The 23,096-nt window shown below is 42.7% G+C and overlaps 1 protein-coding gene across 2 annotated transcripts in view; it reads left to right on the forward strand.

The window, feature by feature from the left end:
* Window positions 1-23,096, forward strand: part of LOC126365865 (SPARC-related modular calcium-binding protein 1) — a 710,118-nt gene that overhangs the window by 557,542 nt on the left and 129,480 nt on the right. For both annotated transcript variants that reach the window (XM_050008539.1, XM_050008540.1), the window contains one exon: window positions 11,947-12,156. In XM_050008539.1, coding sequence (XP_049864496.1) covers window positions 11,947-12,156 — 210 coding nt within the window. The remainder of the gene's footprint in view (window positions 1-11,946; window positions 12,157-23,096) is intronic.

Below are 23,096 nucleotides of genomic sequence, written 5' to 3' on the forward strand. Positions count from 1 at the left end.
GGCATCTTAACACAAATAGGGTCGGCTACAAATGACAGATGAATGGCAATACGATGGCTATGGTGTTCGTGTTACATATTAAATCATCCGTACTGTTCAATGTAGAGAACTGCACAAGTTCGGCAGTTAAAAGTTGCGGCATTATTAATTTGGTAGGCCCGTGCACTACGGCTAGGTCGTATCATATCTGATGGGAAAAATTGGTTTTTAATTTTCCTGAGGCCAAAAGCAGCTAAAAAAGCAAAATGATATCACTTTCTAATTGTCCTGAGACCGGCGCACTACATGTTCAATATACTGTCCACCGTTATTTGCGATAAGTTAAAATCAAGAAACAGCATGTTCCACAACAAATCGGAGTGCCTCAGCGTTGCGCAGTGTCTGCTTTCTATTCAGCTATGTTCGTGATTGGAGCATTGGACACATCATCTTTCAGATAGCCCCACAGCCGGAAGCCGTGTGAATTAAGATCAGGTGATCTGGACGGCCAGGCTGTAGAGGAATGACAGCTGATAACTCTAGCATTTCCGAAATGCCTCTGCAGCTGCCGCCTCATAGGTTGTGCAATGGAAGGAGGAGTGCCATCTTGAATAAAAATCATCCCACACACACATCTACGCTGCTGAATGGCTGGAATCATACTGGTACCCAAAAACCCTCATAGCGTTTTCCACTGACGGTACATATAACCGAACCCGAAGGCCTCGTCCCCTCGAAAAGCTACAGCCCTACGATAAACGATGCCGTCAACCACCTCCACACAGTCAGTTTTGCAGAATGAAGCGGTTCCGGGTGATGCGCATGATAAATTTCTGTTGCCCATGTTCTGCGAGTCCGCGTATTGCCATATACCCGGACATGGAAATGGGCATCGTCAGTCTACAGAATGTTCCATGGCCATTCGTTGTCCGCTTCTATGCGAGCAAGAAATTCCAGATCGAACGTTTGTCTCGCTGGCAGGTCAGCAGGAAGCCACTCCTAAACATGAACGATCTTGTACGGGTAGCAGGGCAGGATGTTTCATAGGATTTTATGGACCGTGGCCGTAGGCATTTCCAACGTTCGGGCAGTTCCCCGTGCACTCCATGTTCGTACACTGTCGCTCGACCTCTCCTACAGTGCTGTAGTCACATCTTCAACAGACGTCGGAGGAACTGCTTTGTTCCATCTCCTACATTGCGCTTCAGAAGAACCTGTCTATTCGAATTTTCTAATCGTGTTCTCCAGACCCATATGAGACATCGAACAAATGCCTTTGTCCGGTACTTCTGCAGGGCTCCTGGCGCACAGCCACCGTTCTTATGAAACAGCTTTAGCAGCAGCGAGTGGTTCTTCATGAGGACAGTCATGTTTGGCGACTCGGATGGAAACAGGAACAGCCGGGTGCCGCGCGTCTGTTGGTGTGGATATTATGACGCTTAAAGCGCCGTCTATAGGTCAAAGTTGCGTTAATTTTATTTATTTAGTACCATGATGTTTCAGTCTCCGTAAATAACGTGCTGTTCAAATCTGACGTCATTCTGAGCAGTGGTTCACTTTCTACAGAGTTTTGAGACTGGAACTTTAATTATGGACACCTTGTATATCTCCGTATGTGGCCCTACGCTGCATACACAGATCTGCTGGAAACATAATTTATGTGTGTTTGAACTCAAAAGTTATAAAATTTTGACCTAGGAATACGGGGACTTCTCATGTACATTATACATCTGTACTGCTCAACCCACTGTACTGTGTGCGGTGGACTGCAGATAGTGTACCAGAATTTTGTTCCGCTTTTGAATGAGTCGCAGGAAGAAGGGATATTGGCACACAACTGTATTAACGCTAATTTCTCTGATGTTCTCCTCATTATTCGAGTGGCCCCCGCCAAGTTCAGTGTAGAGAAACTAACGGCCAGGTAGACAATGAAAAACTCATTCTTATCCATCTTGGATCACAGATATGAACTGGCTTACTAAACACTTATGACTGTTAGGCCAAAGTTTAACTGACCGGCTTTAAAGGCTAAGTCAGGAAATGTATGATAGTCAAAGTCTTGCGGACCAGTCGGTGAGACAACTGTCTGTAAACCAAATCAATGGGGGAAGAGGCCGAGTCTTTGCATGGCTGGGATGAAAACTGCTGGGGTTCCACGTCGCTTCGAAAGGCGGCGATCCCAGGTTGGATGGCAGGCTGGCTGCAACTGCCGGACATCAACAGAAAAGCGAAGTACGCTCGACTGGCAGAGGCAAATAGGTCCGGGCCTGCTGCGGCTCCTAGGTGCGACACCGCTGCAGCCCGTCGGCGAGGCAACAACCCGGAGCCGCAGCCGTAGTGACCGTAGCACTCTGTAGCATGGTTTTTTATTGTTATTGCCGTACTCACAAACTTTTGATTTGCTTGCGCTGTCGTGGCCCCTGCACTCTCCAGCGTAGGCAACTCGTCGCGCAATACTGCTATGTTGGTGGGCTATCATTACACACTGAAGCGCCAGAGAAACTGGATCACTGAAAACATATAGCCTGGTTGGACGAGTCTCGTTTCAAATTGTATCGAGTGGATGGACGTGTTCAGGTATGGAGACAACCTCATGAATCCATGGACCCTGCATGTCAGCAGGAGACTATTCAAGCTGGTGGAGGCTCTGTAATAAGGTGGGGCGTATGTAGTTGGAGTGATATAGGACGTCTGATACGTCTGCACCAGACTCTGATAGGCGACACGTACGTAAGCATCCTCTGTGGTGACCTATATCCATTTGTGTCCATTGTGCGTTCCGACGGACTTGGGAAATTCCAGCAAGACAATGTGACACCTCACGCACCTATAATTACTACAGATTGGCTCCAGGAACACTCTTCTGAGTTAAAACCCTTCCGCTGACACCGAACTCCCAGACGTGAACATTATTGAGCATATCTGTGGTGCATTGCGACGAGCTGTTCAGAACTGATCTCCACTTCCTCGTTCTCTTAGGGATTTATGGACATTCCTGCAGGATTCATGGTGTCAATTCCCTCCAGCACTACTTCAGACATTAGTCGAGTCCATGCTACGTCGTGTTGTGGTACGTCTGATTGCTCGCGAGGGCCCTGCACGATATAAAGCAGGTGTACCAATTTCTTGTGCTCTTCAGTGCAAGAAATGTACGTCGCAAGGAGTACCGTAAACCGCGTAGACTTTGAATCTGAAAATAAGTCTAACATTGATGAGTGTTTCTTTTTTCTTTTTTTTTTTACTTTTGTGATTTTATGTTAGTTAACATAGGGGCTTGTATGAAAGTATTACATACCAGTTACTACAATACATTTTCTGTAACGCAATGGAAGTAATGGGAAAAATGGTAGATGGTGAAATTTAGCATGCGTTTGTGGACACACTAACCAGCCTGTACTTCCTCCAGAACTGTCAACTACATTTCCATTTATGGCACATAATTCAAAAACAAAATGAACCTGTGACCATCCGGAAATAAGTATACTCATCAGAAGTTTTCTTAAGTGCTGTCTTAAGCCTCATAAAAGAAAAAACCTAATATGGCAAGCATTATCATAAAAAATTATAAATGTGATGAAAGATGCTAGGATGCGGTACCACAAACACAGCTCCAGTTTTCGTTGAGCTTAATAGCTTCAGTTTTATCTTAAACCTAAACCCTCGCATCAAAACTTCTTGGGTAGTTAGAACTAAAATTACCTGTTCTTCATTTATCGAGTAAATATTCGGCACTTGCGGCCAAACAAGCTGCATCCTTGCTTCTGGAGATATTGGACATCAATGCAATACCTGAATCACTGCCTGAACCACAACAGCTTGCAATTTGAGCAAAACAGGTATATAACTGACATTTGCCTTTCTTAGCTGTACGCACATGAGCAATTACAAATGAGTCTTCATCTGAATACCGTCCGTGGCTCGTGGTCTTGAGGTAGCGTTCTCGCTTTCCGCGCATGGGGTCCCGGGTTCGATTCCCGGCGGGGTCAGGGATCTTTCTCGGCCTCAAGATGACTGGGTGTTATTTCTTTCATCATCATTTCATCCTCATTCACTCGCAAGTCGCCGTAGTGGCGTTAAAGAACTAGTGGACCGTCGGCCGAACCGCCCCGCGAAGGGTCTCCCGGCCACCAATGCCATACGCTCATTCATTCATTTGAATGCCGATGGTTAATGTTTGTATTTCTTATTCCTCACTGTCATTGGCATCAACACTGTTTAATAAATTGTGTACCTGTAATCCTGGGGTAGCAATGACAATAGTCAAAATAACCCCAAAAGAGAGAAATCACACACATCAACTTACAAATCATAATTTACTGGCAGAGGATGACAGACTAAAAGCCGAAATACTAAATGTCTTTTTCCAGAGCTGTTTCACAGAGATCCTCTAGATCGTCGCACAGGTGACAAAGTGGTAGATATCGAAATAGACGACAGAGGGATAGAGAAACGATTAAAATCGCTCAAAAGAGGAAAGGCCGCTGGACCTGATGGGATACCAGTTCGATTTTACACAGATTACGCGAAGAAACTTGCTCCTTCTTGCAGCGGTGTACCGTTGGTCTCTAGAAGAGAGTAGCGTTCCAAAGGATTGGAAAAGGGCACAGGTCATCCCCGTTTTCAAGAAAGGACGTCGAACAGATGTTCTAGATCAGTTGTAGAATTTTGGAACACGTATTATGTTCGAGTATAGTGACTTTTCTGGAGACTAGAAATCTGCTCTGTAGGAATCAGCATGGGTTTCGAAAAGGACGATCGTGTGAAACCCAGCTCGCTCCATTCGTCCACGAGACTCAGAGGGCCATAGACACGGATTCCCACTTCCGCGAGGCATTCGATACAGTTCCTCACAGTCGTTTAATGAACAAAGTAAGAGCATATGGACTATCAGACCAGCTGTGTGATTGGATTGAAGAGTTCTTAGATAACAGAACGCATCATGTCATTCTCAATGGAGAGAAGTCTTTCGAAGTAAGAGTGATTTCAGGTGTTCCGCAGGGGAGTGTCGTAGGACCTTTGCTATTCACAATACACATAGATGACCTTGGGGATGACATCGGAAGTTCGTTGAGGCTTTTTGCGGATGATGCTGTGGTATATCGAGAGGTTGTGCCAATGGAAAATTGTAGTGAAATGCAGGAGGATCTGCAGAGAATTGACGCATGGTGCAGGGACTGGTAACTGAATCTTAATGTAGACAAGTGTAATGTGCTGCGAATACATAGAAAGAAAGATCCCTTATCATTTAGCTACAATATAGCAGGTCAGCAACTGGAAGCAGTTAATGCCATAAATTATCTGGGAGTACGCATTAGGAGTGATTTAAAATGGAATAATCATATAAAGTTGATCGTCGGTAAATCAGATGCCAGACTGAGATTCATTGGAAAAATCCTAAGGAAATGCCATCCGAAAACAAAGGAAGTAGGTTATAGTACGCTTGTTCGCCCACTGCTTGAATACTGCTCAGCAGTGTAGGATCCGTACCAGATAGGGTTGATAGAAGAGATAGAGAAGATCCAACGGAGAGCAGCGCGATTCGTTACAGGATCATTTAGTAATCGCAAAAGCGTTACGGAGATGATAGATAAACTAACGTGGAAGACTCTGCAGGAGAGGCGCTCAGTAGCTCAGTACGGGCTTTTGTTGAAGTATCGAAAACATACCTTCACCGAGGAGTCAAGCAGTATATTGCTCCCTCCTATGGATATCTCGCGAAGAGCCATGAGGATTAAATCAGAGAGATTAGAGCCCACACAGAGGCATACCGACAATCCTTTCCATGAACAACATGAGACTGGAACAGAAGGAAGAACCGATAGAGGTACTCAAGGTACCCTCCGTCACACACCGTCTGGTGGCTTGCGGAGTACATATGTAGATGCAGATGTAGATATATGCATGTAAACGAAACATGATCAGTGGCTGTTTTGAGAAGTAATAAAGTAATTAACAGGGTGAGCATTAACAATTAACCCAGAAAAACAAAAACAAAATCCTGACGCAAAATGAGGAACAAAGGTCATGTGAACAAGTGTCCCGAATTGCATTGTTGCTGAAGTAGATGGCGCTGATGAATGAAAGTCTCTCTGACCACTTGCCGTGTCTGTAGCCTACAGCCGGCCGCGGTGGTCTCGCGGTTCTAGGCGCGCAGTCTGGAACCGTGCGACTGCTACGGTCGCAGGTTCGAATCCTGCCTCGGGCATGGGTGTGTGTGATGTCCTTAGGTTAGTTAGGTTTAAGTAGTTCTAAGTTCTAGGGGACTAATGACCACAGCAGTTGAGTCCCATAGTGCTCAGAGCCATTTGAACCATTTTTTTTGTAGCCTACAGGTGACGATTATGCAAATTGATGATCCCAATCCTTGTAAAGGCTGCTTCGTCGGTAAAAAGGACTGATAACAGAAATCCCATAACTGTGATGGGCTGGTGCAAAAACCGTCGACAAAATCCTTCATGTAGAGGGAAATCCGCCACTGATAATTCTTGCACTCACTGCAGGTAATAGGGATAGTTGCAGCTGTCATGCAGAATACACTTCATCATATCTCGGCTTAAACTATGTTGGGGGCCCACTTGCCCAGAGCTTGTGCTAGGGTTCATCTCAGTATCATGTATAATTTGGCCCTTCAAATCTGCTGTATGCACAGTTCGCCGCCTGCCTGCACGTTCGTCTGTCTGAAAGGACCCATGATTACACGAACGCCCAAAAAGGGCTTGTAATGTTGCATGATGTGGTTGGTGTCTGTGAGGGAAACTGTTTTGGTGTAGCTGCGCTGTATTTCGACAGTTTCCATCTGCTTGGCCGTACACAAACACCATCTCGGCTTGTTCCTGCCATGAATACCGGACTGTTCTGCTGCTCGCGGTACTCTGTGTCAGTCACACAGCCTGCACCACACAAGGTATACCGTGTGCAAAATGCCGTGGCCGCTAGATGCGCAGTCTGCTAGGGAACCATGAGCAGGGTGGTAGTGGTGGTGGTGGTGGTCTTGGTGGTCTTGGTGGTTGGGAGGGGGGAGGAGGGGGGCAGTGAGAGCGCTGTAGGGGAAATACCGCGCTCTGGAGAGGAAGTGCCGTTCTAAACCGAAGCCTACGCTCGTATTGTTTGTAAATATTAAGTCGGGCCCCTACAGGCCCACACTTGCATGGTGACCTCGAAAAGATCTGTCACCTCTGCTTTCGTTAGTATCTAAAAGGAACTCGTCCTGGCTTGTTAACTGGTTGTAGCTTTCAGAGAAGCGTCATGAGGGGTGAACTTTGAGTAAAACTACATATTTCTGTGGCTGCTATGTCAAAATTTGCTTCTTTTACCATAACACAGCGGAGTTTACACTGTCTCAAGTCACTGAAATGTCGTACAGACACAATTGCGAGAGAATTCTGAAAAAGTGATTTATTAAGTTTATTAAGTGAGGAACTGAGGAAAAGTAAAGCCAGTAGCTTATGGAACAGCAAAAACGTCTTCACATATGCTGATCCAAAAACCATAGCATTTATTGTTTCACCAGCTATAGATGGCCTTTAAAAATTACATTCTTTCACCAAAAGTCTGTAGTTATTGAAATAACACGATAGATAATGGAGTTTTACATAATGACAATATTGAAGAAGTCACTCCTCTTTAAATGCTATAATTTTCCAAAATATCATTTCGTATCCCAAACCGTTTATGAAGTATGAGTAATATCGTGGGTATTTCACGCTGTCTTTATCGCTGGCGCGGCGCGACCGAAAATGAGTGTGCGACATCAGGTCAATTTTCTCGAGATTGGTGACAGAGAGATACCTCCATCCAAGTCTAAATAAGAATTCAATATGTTAACTACATTTCATATGCAACAACATTGTATGTAATATGCACCAAACGCAAAATCATAGCAACCTCTATTTTTCATTGCACACTTTTCCGAATTTCGCGCGGTGTCTTACTTTTCACGTAAATATCACAATATGCAATTTTGTCATATGATGACATGGTTGGAGACCGTGGCTGTTAATTGAAGACAAATGTTGCTGGTGTTGGGACAGCAATCAGCCACAAATTTACTTTCAGTTCCTTTGTTCAAAGGGTACCGTCGACGGTTTCGAATCGTTATGATTTATCTTCGGACGGTTTACATGCTTTCCTTACAAAACGTGGTGCGTTTTTTACAGATTAATTGTCCTAAAATATAAATAATACATAATTATGAGCACGCTACACACAGATGGTTGCGTTACAGGTTTTCATTGGACGTGACTTACGTGAAATGTCGGTTTGAAGTGTGTTTTCATAACTTTCGTACAACAGATGTGACACTGCATTCTTATTGTTGCACACGTAAATTTTTCTCACTGAACACTTTAGATTTGTCACTGAAAAGATTTCTACCATATACCCCATGTTTTGTTACATACGAAGAACTTATAAACATATGAGTAACAAAGATGCTATGATATATCGTAACATTTGAAGATGTCCTATGATCGGAAAAAGATCACATATTCATTTCTGCAACTGAAGCGCATTTTACAGCATCACAGAGAGACATTGATTTTGAGTTTTTGAGCGGATACTGTTACATTAATTATAAAGTTGTTCGATCTTTTTAGTAGTGTATAGGTAAAACAGTACATTATTTAATTACATTTAGCATCATGAGAATTATAGTAACATGTATATTTGCTACTTGATCTGCAGATTGGCGTAGGAATATTATTTGTTTTGGAGACTGGACAATAATTTTTGGAAATTTTTCAGGAAAGGGGTTGTTCATTAAGGATATAGTCTGGGGTGCCGTTTGTGTGTGTGTGTGTGTGTGTGTGTGTGTGTGTGTGTGTATTTCTATTTCTTCTAATATATTCATAGTGGCTCCTTTTTCTGCTAGCTGTAGAATTTTTAAGTTGTCCTCAATGTTTCTGACTGAATGGCTTTCTTCAGCAATATGGGCTGCAAATGGAGATTTGTTGAAGTTTCCAAGCCTCACTGCATCAATGTGTTCTTAGTATCTAATTTCAAAACTTCTGCCTGTCTGTCCAATGTAGAATTTTGGGCATGTATCACATTTGAGTTTGCATATTTCTGATTTTCTTTAGGGACTTTTGGAGGTATTTACATCGTTAATTACTTTTTGTTATAATTTGTTATTTGTGGAAAAGCTGATTGTGATATCTGTCTTTTTAAATAAGTTTGCTATGTGGTATTACAGTGGGCCCTTGTGTGGGAGAGTAACTTATTTATGTTTGGCTTTTGCGGCACACTGATTTGGCTTGAAGTAATTGCTGTGAAGTGGATCTGTGGTTTTTGTCTGCATTTTGTTGTGGAGTTTTTCTATTATTATGGGTTGATATCCATTATTATGAGCAACTGTTTTAAATATATTGATTTCATTTTGTTTGTCTATGTCACTCATTGGTACTTTCTTAATTCGGTGTAGCATCGTTCTGAAATATTTCATTTGTTGTTGGCGGGGTTGGCAAGATGAGCTGTCAGTACTGACATCTGTGGTGGTAGGTTTTCTGTAAATACTAAATTGATGTTTACTGTTACTATTGCAAATCTTCAAGTCAGGAAAGTTAATGCTTTTATTAGTTTCATGTTAAACTGTGTATTTAATATTTTTGTGCATTTTCTTAGATCTGCTGCTAATGTATCTATTTCATTCCTTATACCATCAAAAAAGCAAGGTTGTATCATCAACACATTAACGAAATGATGGACACATCATCATGAACCTGGCATATAAAGCTATAAGTAAAGCAAAACCGATTATTTTTTACCGAATAGTTCCAGTAAATTTGTTTGAGAAAGATTGCATGCAGGGTGCGCACCTCGGTTCTGTCATCGCTGACCGGCTACAACGTGAAAAACTTTTATCTGTCTCCCCTTCTGAACAAATGAATGAACGAATTAGACGAGAACTGGTCACTGCGCATAGGCCACCGTATCCTTGCCGAACTACACACGCGGCACATGGTCAGAGGTACCTTCATTCGTCAGCGCCATCTACCGAGGCAACGATGCATTCCAGATACACGTTATAGGACCTTCTTTCCTCCGTTTCTTGTCAAGAATCCGTCCCTACAGTTTGACGGTTTTATTAGTGTCCACCCTGTATGTAATATAGCTGAAAATACCGATGTCTTTGCAGTTAAGTGATATCGGAGGAATTTACACAACCAGATTTTAACCAGCTTTCTCGTATACAACTACACTACCGGCCATTAAAATTGCTACACCAAGAAGAAATGCAGATGATAAACGGCTATTCATTGAACAAATATATTATACTAGAACTGACATGTGATCACATTTTCACGAAATGTGGGTGCATAAATCCTGAGAAATTAGTACCCAGAACAACCACCTCTGGCCGTAATAACGGCCTTGACACATCTGGGCATTGAGTCAAACAGAGCTTGGATGACGTGTACAGGTACAGCTGCCCATGCAGCTTCAACACGATACCACAGTTCATCAAGAGTAGTGACTGGCGTTTTGTGACGAGCCAGTTGCTCGGTGCTCGGCCACCATTGACCAGACGTTTTCAATTGCTGAGGGATCTGGAGAATGTGCTGGCCGGGGCAGCAGTCGAACAATTTTTGTATCTAGAAAGGCCCGTACGGGACCTGCAACATGTGGTCGTGAATTATCCTGCTGAAATGTAGGGTTTCGCAGGGATCGAATGAAGGGCAGAGCCACGGGTCGTAACACACCTGAAATGTAATGTCCACTGTTCAAAGTGCAGTCAATGCGAACAAGAGGTGATCGGGACGTGTAACCAATGGCACCCCATACCATAACGCTAGGGGATACGCCAGGATGGCGTTGACGAATACACGCCTCCAATGTGAGTTCACAGCGATGTTGCCAAACACGCATGCGACCATCATGATATTATAAACAGAATCTGGATTCATCCGAAAAAATGACGTTTTGCCATTCGCGCACTCAGGTTCATTGTTGAGTACACCATCTCAGGCGCTCCTGTCTGCGATGCAACGTCAAGGGTAACGGCAGCCATGGTCTCCGAGCTGATAGTCCATGCTGCTGCAAACGTCGTCGAACTGTGCGTGCAGATGGTTGTTGTCTTGCAAACGTCCCCATCTGTTGACTCGGGGATCGAGACGTGGCTTCACGATCCGTTACAGCCATGCGGATTAGATGCCTGACATCTCGACTGCTAGTGATATGAGGCTGTTGGGATCCAGCACGGCGTTCCGTATTACCCTCCTGAACCCACCGATTCCATATTCTGCTAACAGTCATTGGATCTAGACCATCGCGAGCAACAATGTAGCGATAGGCTACAATGCGACCTTTATCAAAGTCGGAAACGTGATGGCACGCATTTCTCCTCCTTACACGAGGCATCACAACAACGTTTCACCCGGCAACGCCAGTCAATTGCTGTTTCTGTTTGAGAAATCGGTTGGAAAATTTCCAGTTGTCAGCACGTTGTAGTTATCGCCACAGGCGCCAACCTTGTGTGACTACTCTGAAAAGCTAATCATTTGCATATCACAGCATCTTCTTCCTGTCGGTTAAATTTCGCGTCTGTAGCACGTCGTCTTCGTGGTGCAGCAATTTTAATAGCCAGTAGTGTATAAGTAACAACAGGCTCGCAACTGCTGCGTAACAACATCGGTACTGCATGTTGCCATGCAGCGTGCTGAGAGCCAGCAGAGAGCAGTATAACGTTTGGTGTGTGAGTGGTCAAAGTAACCGCGGTGGTCAAAGTATACCCGGTCTACAGTTCGATGTTTCTTCACTCGCAACGGAACTAGGACTCGTAATTCTGAGAGTAAAATTTCCGTTTTGAATAACGCCCCTCTTGCAGCGTCTGCCACTAGTTTAACCAGCTTTACCTGTTAGAATATTCTCTCTCTCTCTCTCTCTCTCTCTCCTTCCCTCCCTTTTCCAGTAGGCCAGCTTGTGAAAGATTCCAAACGACGAATTAAAGGAAGTTTTTCATTTTGACGGCAGCCGAGGTGCTGGACTGGAAGTTCTCGACGCTGGACGGAGACGGAGACGCGCTGCTGTCGCGCGAGGAGAGCGCCTCGCTGCGGCGCCTGATCCGGGGTTCGGTGCGGCCGCGCCGCTGCGCCAAGCAGTTTGCCCGCCTCTGCGACAGGGACCGCGACGGCCGCATCTCGCGCAACGAGTGGCACGCCTGCATAGACCTCGACGTCAGCCGTGAGTACCTGCTCAGCTCACTCTCTCTACCTGCCTTTTCACCTCCTATGCTCCTTATCAGTACACTGCAGATGTACGAAGGCCAGGCAGAAAGTAAAACATTCCAATGTTCTTCATTAAGTTGGTAATGTTGTAATCAGCTGGTGTACTTCCGCAAACCTTCTAAAGCCAACTCCAGTAACGGCGTCTTACATAGACAGATGGGAGCACTGTACAAGTTTAGAAAATGGCCGCCACTGACGCCCTCATAATGCCGAGTTTACTTACATGTGCGTCACGCCGCAACTATCCTAAAGTGCAAGCTATCGTTTCCCCACGCCGTAGTTGGGAACGCTGATTACGCGACTTCAAAGATAGTGACACGTAAAGTTCTTTGTAAGGAGAAGCTTGTCACCTGAAGTTCACAGCAAGCTTCGGTGAAAGTATCTTTTTCCTGAATAGGAGATAATACGGTCGCGCAGCTCTTAGCCCAAGAGCTTATTTTGTCATTGACAAAGAAGAAACGGATACATAAAGGTTAACTACGCGAATAGGTATCCCGTAGAAATGGTGTGGAGTCAACAAGTACGCTAATATGAGAGCTGTCTGCAGAGGACGAAAATTTTAGTTACTGCAGTACACGTGTCACATTCCGAAGAGCACTATATCTATAAAAAAAAAAAAAAAAAATAGTACTTCTTTGCTGTCTATAATACGGCGAAGGTATATCGGAAAGAGATTTTTGTCGTAACAGCTCTGTTTTGTTTAGAGTTGGTCAGGATTGTGATAGGTCACAGGATTATGATAGGTCACAAATAAGACGATGCGGGACTTGCTTACAAAATTAACTTTCCACTACTGTGTAGAACAGTCATTGCTCAGTGATTGTGCTAATGACAATACTGTTGTGGTTACAGGGGATTAATGCGCTAGAGGCACAAATGAAATTTTGTTTCTTCGCCGTAATGTTTACACTCACTGGCTGAAGCAAAATATTATTGTACTGAAACAAAAAAAAACCTTTACACTATTTAATGACCAACATATATAGAACCTGTTAAAGTCCACAATCCGTTACAATATTTTTGAATGCGTACGCCACTTCAAACAGTGCTGCATTACTTTGTTACAAATACGTGGGTATAAGGAATTGCAGAATGCTACAATAACACTCCTATTTTCATATGGTTTGAGAAAATCTTGACACTTTAGAGTATTTATTTATGTAATCGGACAGTAAGACCACTGTTTAGTCACAACGTTACTATCGGGGCCAACGAGGTATACGGGCCCAGTAACGAACTTGTGACGTCACACTTTGCGAACGCTCGGCTCCATACAGGGCTCACGGGAAATCAATATTTAATTGAAAATGTACCCACTAAAGGTCTTAATTTTGGCGTATGCATGTATTTAAAAACGCAGTCAAGGATTATTAAACTCGTCTGAAATACGAGTGATTACTCGCTCTCCGTCGGAGACAGCTGCTGGACCTCGTAAGACCTGCAGTGTCACGTTCTGTGACGTTCCCGCTACGGGCTGTCTTCCTTGTGAGCCTCTACTGCTATTCACGTGTATAAACAAGCGATTCATGACATATGCAGTCCAATGAACGAGAGCAGAATGTGAGCAAATCCACCTAGCGGCAGTTGTGCAAGCTCGTAGGCGATGGTGGAGGAAGCGGCATCGTGTAAGAAAGTTAAACGGCTTTTAACTTTCGTAGCTTAGGTTTATGTTGACATGAGTGTGCAAGTACGGTGTTCCCAAACGTAAGTTGACTTACACAAGTGGTAGTGGGGCAGGCACTTGTAAGTAATTAAAGTCGGTCTTAAGCCAGCGTTCTGTGATCAAATTCCTTACTGCAGAAGGTGAAACGTCCCGCCGCATTCACGAACGGGTGAAGCTGGTTGCTACGATGGAAATACACCTTTAAGACGCCTTACACCAGAAAACAATTTGTCAAACTTTACTAGGTTTGTCATATATTTGACCATGTACAGCGCTGTTTGGCCCGTTTGTCAAGATAAAGCGTGTTGCACGTGTTAGCGATAGAATTTGATTTGCGGCAGGTTTCGTGAAATGTGTTGTTTCTCCGTGCATGTTTATTAAAGAAGAGTTTTATTACAGTTTCTCTCATTGTATCGTTAGTGCCCATAAGTACGAAAACTATGACCAAGGATAAAAATAAAATACCACTGACAGTCACTAATATGATAGTGTTGCATATTTTCCAGCTATGTATTACGCAGGAAGAGGTTAAGAAGAAAAGCAATATTCTACGCACAACATACAAACGGGAGGGCAATGAAGTTAAAAATTTGAAACTGTCCGCTTCTTCCTTGGCGATATTTTAATGAACTGTCTTTAAGGGACCATATAGAAACAAATTGTCGCAGAATTGTGCCTTCTTTTTTTATGCAATTGCGAAGTATCTCGGTTATTAAAAATTTGAGTCTCCATTCTGAGAAAGTTGATATAATCATCAGGTTCCGAGTGAAATATTTCCTGTAGCAGATTTTATGGATATATTTGTTCCAACCATTCTCTGAAACAGCATCTTTTCTTTTTGTTCTGTATACACAATACTAAAGTCAGTGCAAGAAACTGTTTGAAGTGGCATCTAGTTCCACTAGCATCAAAATACTTCGCGACACGAACAACGTCTGCTTCAAAAGTGGGGTTAAATGGAGAAACTTTGTTGGTACGTGTATGGGCTTGACAAAAATAGAAAAGAGCGAATTTGACAAACCGGTTTGATGGTGTACGGGGCCTTTACGCTGCGTTAATAGCGGCACCAACGTGCGGTCATTCCGCCGACGACCGACATGGATCGATCTTTTCAGATCAGTACACCAGTGAGTGCGCGGTCTCGGTGCAACCGATCATAACGCCCGACAATACACATTCTGGAAGACGGCCAGCGAAATGCATATCATTCGATCGAGTATGGCTACGATCCCACATTCAAAAAAATGATTGTGAGAACTGTTTTCAAGTTCAGCCCAAGAGCGAAGAAGTTAGTGGAATCTTGGGGATTAGAAATAAAATGAGGTCTGAAATTGCTATTTTGTTGTAAACACCAAGTTTCGAATAAATCAGAAACGTACTGAAAGTTACCTTATATTGAATTACGTACGTTCTGTGTCTAGCCATTTCAGCCTCATGTCAGTACTTTATGATCACGGGATCTGCAACACAGTTAACTCGGTATCGGAAATTTTAGGCCTACCTTATACCCTTAAAAAATTGTTCGAGAAAGGTCGCTTACGTAAACTTTGGTGCTTAAAGTTATAGTACTGGATATTTTTATTTGTGATAGGTGGGTATTAGCCGCCTATGAATGGTCTTTTTATACCAGTAAGGTGGTGATTCTGTTATGTGAGGCGATTTGCAAATGTGGTTTATACGTTTCTGCTGTTTAGTGTTGTGTGTTCATAGTATCTCATTCTAAAGTTTACCTTTCACACACATGCTGAATGAATATCATTTAAGATCGACATACGCGGGTTTTGCTGAATTTATTCGAAGTTGTCAGTGTGTTTGTAATCTACTTTTGCGTGTTCCCAAGAATACATTCGTAAAATTTGTATGGTATTCCAGTATCTGAGAAGAGTATACAATACTTTCGACGCTCTTTAGAGATATAAGAGTTTGAAACCATCAGAAGAATCATAACGGTAACAGTCATGCTTCGACAAACTTTTTACTATTTATTTATTCGTCCGTAGACCATTCGGTACAACAGTAGCGGACATGCAATCAGTAATAAGACGTTATATATATATATATATATATATATATATATATATATATATATATATATATATATATATATATATATAATATCAAAATGAGAGAAAGAGACCAAGATAGGCCAGAAGTCGACCATGGGCTGATCAAAGGAATCTTTCCAGCAGTCACCTTAGCAGCTTCGTGACACTTGGAAGACGCAGGTCTGGATGGCCAGGCGTGTTACACTTAGCGACAACTAACTATACGCCTATGCTTCGCAAAGGAAGTAAAAGAAGTGCCTTTGCATACCGTCGCTGTTTGGGGTTCCGGACCTAAATGGGCGAAAATTGAAATATTGAAAGATCACTTTGGCAATAAATCCGTTTTTGCTAGCCAAGAAGTCGAATATAAATAAAACCCATCGAAAGAAGCAGTGATTTCGTTAATTTTTTATACACAAAGCAAAATCAGTAAATCCGTGTATCACGGCCATCAAAATTCAATGTTAGTTTGTATTAGTAAAGATTAGTTTACGGCGCTTAATTCTGTCACTGACAACTTCCGAAAGTACTTATGTCCCTGGGTAAAAACATTAGTGCCATCTGTTGGTACTTCTGGTACTATGCCATGATCGTGGCACTTAGGTAACATCCGAACGACTAAGCTAAACAGAGCAGACTCCTATAATTTTTAATTTCGATACTTTTTTTGTGGTCCAGTTTAGATGAAGTAAAGCTTACAGTATAGGTTGGCCCAAGCTGCAGTCAAGGAGCTTGTGGAAGCGCGATGAAAATCCGTGTAGTACTTTTGGAGGTTATTCTGTTTAAACAGAGACATACGACGGAGTCACAGATTTTATTATTAGCATAGACGTGGCCAACCTTGTACTTACGTTAAGCACAAATTAACTAGAAGACATGATCTGTGCTACACATAGTATCGGTGCTGTTAAGGCCAGTATTGTGCATAGTTACTGGTTCTTTAGTGATTTAAGAATAGTTGTTAATCAACCGAAACCTGCAATCAGGAAATTATAATTGCTTTTTATTGCGATCACTAGTATAACACTTACTAACGTATAATACATATCGCTGCATCTCCTTCACCCGACGATGTCAAGTCTTACAAATTATGTATCTAGCATTTAGTTTTCTCGTAAAATGAAGATGATAAAATTGGAGGCACTATTTTCTGATTGAACCTCGTATCTCTCGCATCGTACTCGATGCTGAACGCTGTCATTGTGTAAATACGCAGGCTTCCACTACCGCTCTCATATGAATTTAAATTCTTCTGGGCGTACTGCCGTTTCAGTACACGAAAAACTCGATAAAGCTATCCTCAGATTGAAGCCTGGTTTGAACACCATGGAGCCATAGTAATCATATCTACTTTGAGGGAATACGTACTTCATCTATCCAACCAGTCAAAGGCTGGCCTATAACATGGCAGTTTCCTTATTACCAAATCATCTTACATGGGTGAAAGAAATGATAAACGACAAAAGTAAGACCGGCTGGAGATCGACCCCCAGACGACTGGCTTTGAAGTCTAGCACCTACCGACAAGTTTTAGGTGTTACAGAACCACATCAGAAAAAACGAAACGAATGCACGCCTTGGCCGTGTTGCCGTGGTAGTCCTACGGGTACTTCATCGTATTGCTTCTCTTCCCATGTCACAAGATGTTGCTGCTACAAGGTTTTACTGGCCCTAAAACAACCCCAGCAGAAGAGGAAGTGCAGATTTCAAAGCTTGCAGATGATTCTGAGCCCACAGCGAATAGGCGAGAAGCTTCCGGCGGCTGTCGACCAGCTCCTGGACGTTTCTATCCTTTGTCATTCGTTACCTCCGTGTTGCGACTACACAGGTCAGACGGAGATCTCAAACTCTGCTGCTGTCTTTAACACTGCCCTACCACTCTCGCTTATATATTCTTAATATTTCATTTTTCTGCCTGCCCCCTCCAATTACACTTGCAACGTCGTGCAACATCTTATGAAAACAGCAGAAAGCCTGTTCAAACAATATTTTGTTTTTATAAAAATTATAAGCTACAATGACTCACTTTGTAAATTATTTGCACTGTTGTTCCTGTTTCTGTCTCAACACTACAATTAGTATGATGTAATTCTTGCCCCGTACGACTTAATTCTGCATGAAGAATTTGTTCAGACATCCACCTCAGTGCCTGCTCAGAGCTGTACGCAGCAACCAGTTGCAGCCTGTCGTATGGGATTGATGGTAACCAATGCGTCGGGATGCAGTAGAAATTGTTGTTACTTTGCTTCACAGTTTGCCACCTCTTTACTCGTGTGTGTCGCAGCGGTCTCGCAAGTACTAGAGCTTCCCGGAACTTTATACGTAGGTTGCTTCAATCACTATGATGATGCTCTAGCGCCGATTTGTAGTGCTGCACCAATTGATCAACAGCATTCGCGTTCTGCTGTGAAGATGCTAACAAGCCTTCCAGTCTCCCTCATATAGTCGGCACTGCGCTCAATATCTTGCGCACATCTGCATTGGTAACTTTAACTGCATTCTTGGTGGACACTGTCAAATCAGTGACCATGGCCCCACGCCGGAAATTGGTACAAGCTTACTCTGCAGGTAGAGCTAGCGTTACATTCCTAAAACTTCCAGCACGGTAACGCCACCCAAGATAATTACAGCCGATTCACTGTGGCTTGGTAATTACCACGCAGCTTTTAAATGTACGAATATTCAAAAAAATGGTTCAAATGGCTCTGAGCACTATGGGACTTAACATCTATGGTCATCTGTCCCCTAGAACTTAGAACTACTTAAACATAACTAACCTAAGGACATCACACAACACCCAGTCAACACGAGGCAGAGAAAATCCCTAACCCCGCCGGGAATCGAGCCCGGGAACCCGGGAGTGGGAAGCGAGAACGCTACCGCACGACCACGAGCTGCGGACTGTACGAATATTCTCCCATATATTACCTTTCTGTGCCCCACAACAGACCAATGATATTTTAATGCCAAGGAAAACTTAAAATATTGTCATTGGTAGTGGTATAACACAGAAGCAATATATTGAAATACCAAACGTGCAACTTCAGAATGACCTCTGAAACACCGGCGAAACATTGCTTATTTAAGCATTTTTAAGTATTCTATGTGGTCACGCAGCAGAACCGATAGAGAGAAAGGAAACCAGTGATTTTTATCTTTTGGGACTTTTATCCCTCCATTGACTACCTTCGTACCGTCAACTGTCTATCACATGCCAAATTTATAAAAGTCGGTAGTACGAACAGCGAACAGGTCACCAAAAAAAGCTCTTGCGCTGTTGAAAACAGATGCTTTTTAAAGGGACCCTCATACTCGGACAAACACGAAACGATTGGATGATAAGTCGTATTGGTCCTTACCTATTACGGTGAACACTTTGCCACCCCCCGACCCTGTAAACATATTTTGTGATGTTCTTTCATTTCAAAACAACAGCTGCAACGTTGATGGATTTCATATGCTATCCACATAATTTGTCTACCAGAATCTGTACACCTTGATGTTCTATGTGGCAGTAATGTATTGTGGTCCTTGCTCCTTAGAGCTTTGCCTTGCCCATTGTGTAGCATTACTGACTTTGCCCACCAAGACCAGTGTGAAGTCTATCCCATAATTGTAGTGGCGCTCATGCGGTCTCACTCCTTTCCGTCATACTAACGTATCATAGTCTAATGTGTAAGGAGGCTGTGCGATATTTTATAGAAGACTATTGTCATTTTTAGCGAGTGACACGGTAATAGAAAAAATTCTATCGAACGTCTTTTTTTCCTACAGCATATGCCCTCCCACTGTGACAGGGTCCGTTAAATAATTCGCCCATCGACGACTTTCCAGTAATTTACATTTATATCCGTAATCAGATGCTCTTCCTTTCATAGAAATCGGTGGAAAGTTTTGCTCTCAACAGCTGTATATGTAATCTTTACGCATGTTTATGTTGCCCAACCCAGATGTATTCACTTCAAATAGTGGTTGTGAAAACGTCCTATTGCCAGTATTTGACAAGTGAGAACATGAGAGGTGCGGGAGTGAAACAGATTTTGCATGAATGTCCTGGATTAAATTCAAAAGCCTCGCACAATATTTCATTGAGTAAGGGAATGTGCAACTGTTGATGCTGATTCGTCTATCAAATGAGGACGTTGAGCTCGGCAACCCCTTTGATGCTATTAGAGAGGAGTAGAGTACGTGCCAGCATAAAGTTTCAACCACTCGCTCTCTTTCACATGCAACATAAACACAACAGTACGCTACATATGCACTCTTCAGCATCAGCTACACGAAAAGGTTCCGGTTGAGAAACACGACACACAAGCATTCCAAATGACATTACCTCAGTTCGTGAATTACACAAGTAAAATTGGCCTGCAAATCGTGTAAACTTTGTTCTGCGTGTAATCATATTTCAACTGTGCGTCTTGTGTATCTAAGAAGAAGAGAGGGACACCGCCCCGCACTTACCTAGGCTAGTGTGGAAAACTGCCTAAATACAATAGATTGGCTGGCCGGTGCTCGAGGTATATGATAATTATCCCAACGAATACTGTGTTGCATGAGTACACCATTGAATCTAAAGGAGTGCGTCACGTATATAAATGTGGAACAGTGAGTTCCAATACACAGGATAATAAGCAGCTGCTTCGCTGAAATTACAGTAGACATAAATTTAATAATGGTGAAAGTGTAAATTATTACGCCAATTGGAGATGAATGATAATTAATTGAAACCCGCTCCTGCCGACAGGTGTTGCTGACATACTTAGATGGGGACAGCTGAAAATGTGTGCCCTACTGGGATCCGAACCCGGAATCTCCTGCTTACATGGCAGACGCTCTGTCCATTTGAGCCACCGAGGACACAGATGAATAGCGCGACTGCACAGACTTATCCCTTGCAAGGTCATCAATGGTAGCCGTTCTTTCGAGAACAGTTACTGTCTTCATATATAACTGAAGAGGGATTAAAATTCCAAGCGAGTCATGCCATAAATGAAGTTACGGGAAAAGAGCTGTATTTATTCAAGAAACATCTGAAAAGTTCTTGATTTACTTACGCTGTGTGATCTGCCTCCCTTTGATCCATAATACTGGATTGGACGTTCACTCTAGCCCAACTAGCTCACTCTAGCTCAACTTACCTGCTTGCGCAAGTTCGGCAAATGTACGATCCTGCCTAAAGCTTGCTTGTTATCTTTAGCTGGCGTGGGTCACGTGCTGTTGCGTTTATGCCATGCTAGCTGAACGTAAACAGGCCAAACAAGTAATTCTACAATCGAAATTCTAAGGGTGGCAAGTCTGACTAATCCCTTAAGGATAACAGTAGTAGATAAAACAGTTACGTAACTTTTGATGAAAAAGGCAACAAATAGAATAGAGATCTTACAAAGGATGTGCACACGACGTCAAATTAAAAGTAACTTATACGTAATACACACACATCGAGAAGAGCACCTCTCTTCGCCGGTCCGACTTCAGTGTATAACCTAAGCCATTCGGTTCCTTTATGAGCGAGCGAGCACACACACACATCCACCCTCTGACAGATCCCTCTCTCGTCTTCACAAAACTTTCATTATTGGGTGTCGTCTTACAACTGCAGTTCGAGTTTTATCACTCGAAATTTCGTGATCTAATATCGGATATTTCATTAATTTATCATCTTTAATGCGATGAATTTGAAGTGATCGACAACATTCCATATATTGCCTCGATTTAATCTGTTATATGTAACATTTCGGAACAGGACGATTCTACTACTTACTTGGTAGCACATTCCATATAAATTTTATCTCCACCGTTACAAATTTAGCAATGATTTTCATGTTGCTTGCTGTGGAGTCTACTTTAAATGTAATCGAAGAGCGTATTGACACTTGAAAGCTACCTCACTGACAAACAAAAAATAACATTCCCGCCTGGTGCTGTTATAATGTACGGAAAAACATTTTTATGTAGCAGCAAGTTACTTTACAAATTGTTGACAAAAATTTATTGTGTGTGTGTGTGTGTGTGTGTGTGTGTGTGTGTGTGTGTGTGTGTGTGTGTGTGTTATACGGGCCGCGACGAATTCTGCTCCCGTGCCAATCTTTTCATCTCAAAGAAGCAATTGCGCCCTACGTCTCAATTATTTGTTGCATATATTTCAGTCTCTGTCTTCGCCTATAATTTTTACCCTCTACAGCTCCCACAAGTACCGTCTAGTACCAAGGTAGTTATTCCCTGCGACCTTAACACATGTTCTACGATCCTGTCCATCCTTCTTGTCAGTGTTTTCCATATATTCCTTTCCTCGCTGATTGTCCGGAGAATCTCCTCATTCCTTACCTTATCAGTCCACTTAATCTTCAGTATTATTCTATAGCACCATATTTCAAACACTTCGATTCTCTCCTGTTTCGGTTTTTCCACAGCCCACTATCACTACAATACAATGCTGTGCTGTGCTCCAAACGTTCATTCTCAGAAATTTCTCAGACTAAGCCCAGTGTCTGACACTAGCAGAGTTCTCTTGACAGACTATGTCCTCATTGCCAACGCTAATTTGTTTTTTACGTCCTCCTTGTTTCGTCTGTCATGTATTACTTGGCTTTCGAGGTAGCAGAATTCCTTAAATACTTTTATTTTGCGGTCCGCAATTATAAGTTTATCACTAATTTCTTTTGTGATGCTTTCTTCTTTCTTCGCATTCAACGCGTCGTGTAACTCTTCTTCACGTTCACTGAGGATAGCAATGTCATTAGCGAATGTTATCAACGATACCCTTTCGCCCTGAAATTCAATCTACTTCTTGAACATTTATTTCTGTAATTGCTTCTTCCTTGTATAGATTGAAAGGTAGGGGAGAAAGACTACATCCCTATCTTACAACCTTTTCAATCCGAGCACTTCGTTATTGGTCTTAATCATTATTGTTCCCTCTTGCTTCTTCTCAAAGTTATCGGTCGAGTAATTGTATGGTATCATGATGCAGCTTTTCGGCAGCTTTCTTACTTAATAATTGGCAACCAATGCTGTACAATCCCAATAAAGTCATGAGATGTTCAATTGACTCTTACTAGAACAAGTTAAGGGCTTCGGGATTACACGCATCTGCAGACATCACAAATTTCAACTCCTTCCTAACCAACCAGGCGTACAGCCTTGACAACTCAGTGTCGAATAATATGACTGCGGCACAAGCTTAGACTG

Source organism: Schistocerca gregaria, chromosome 4 (genome assembly GCF_023897955.1).
Source record: "Schistocerca gregaria isolate iqSchGreg1 chromosome 4, iqSchGreg1.2, whole genome shotgun sequence".
NCBI classification, from domain to species: Eukaryota; Metazoa; Arthropoda; class Insecta; order Orthoptera; family Acrididae; genus Schistocerca; species Schistocerca gregaria.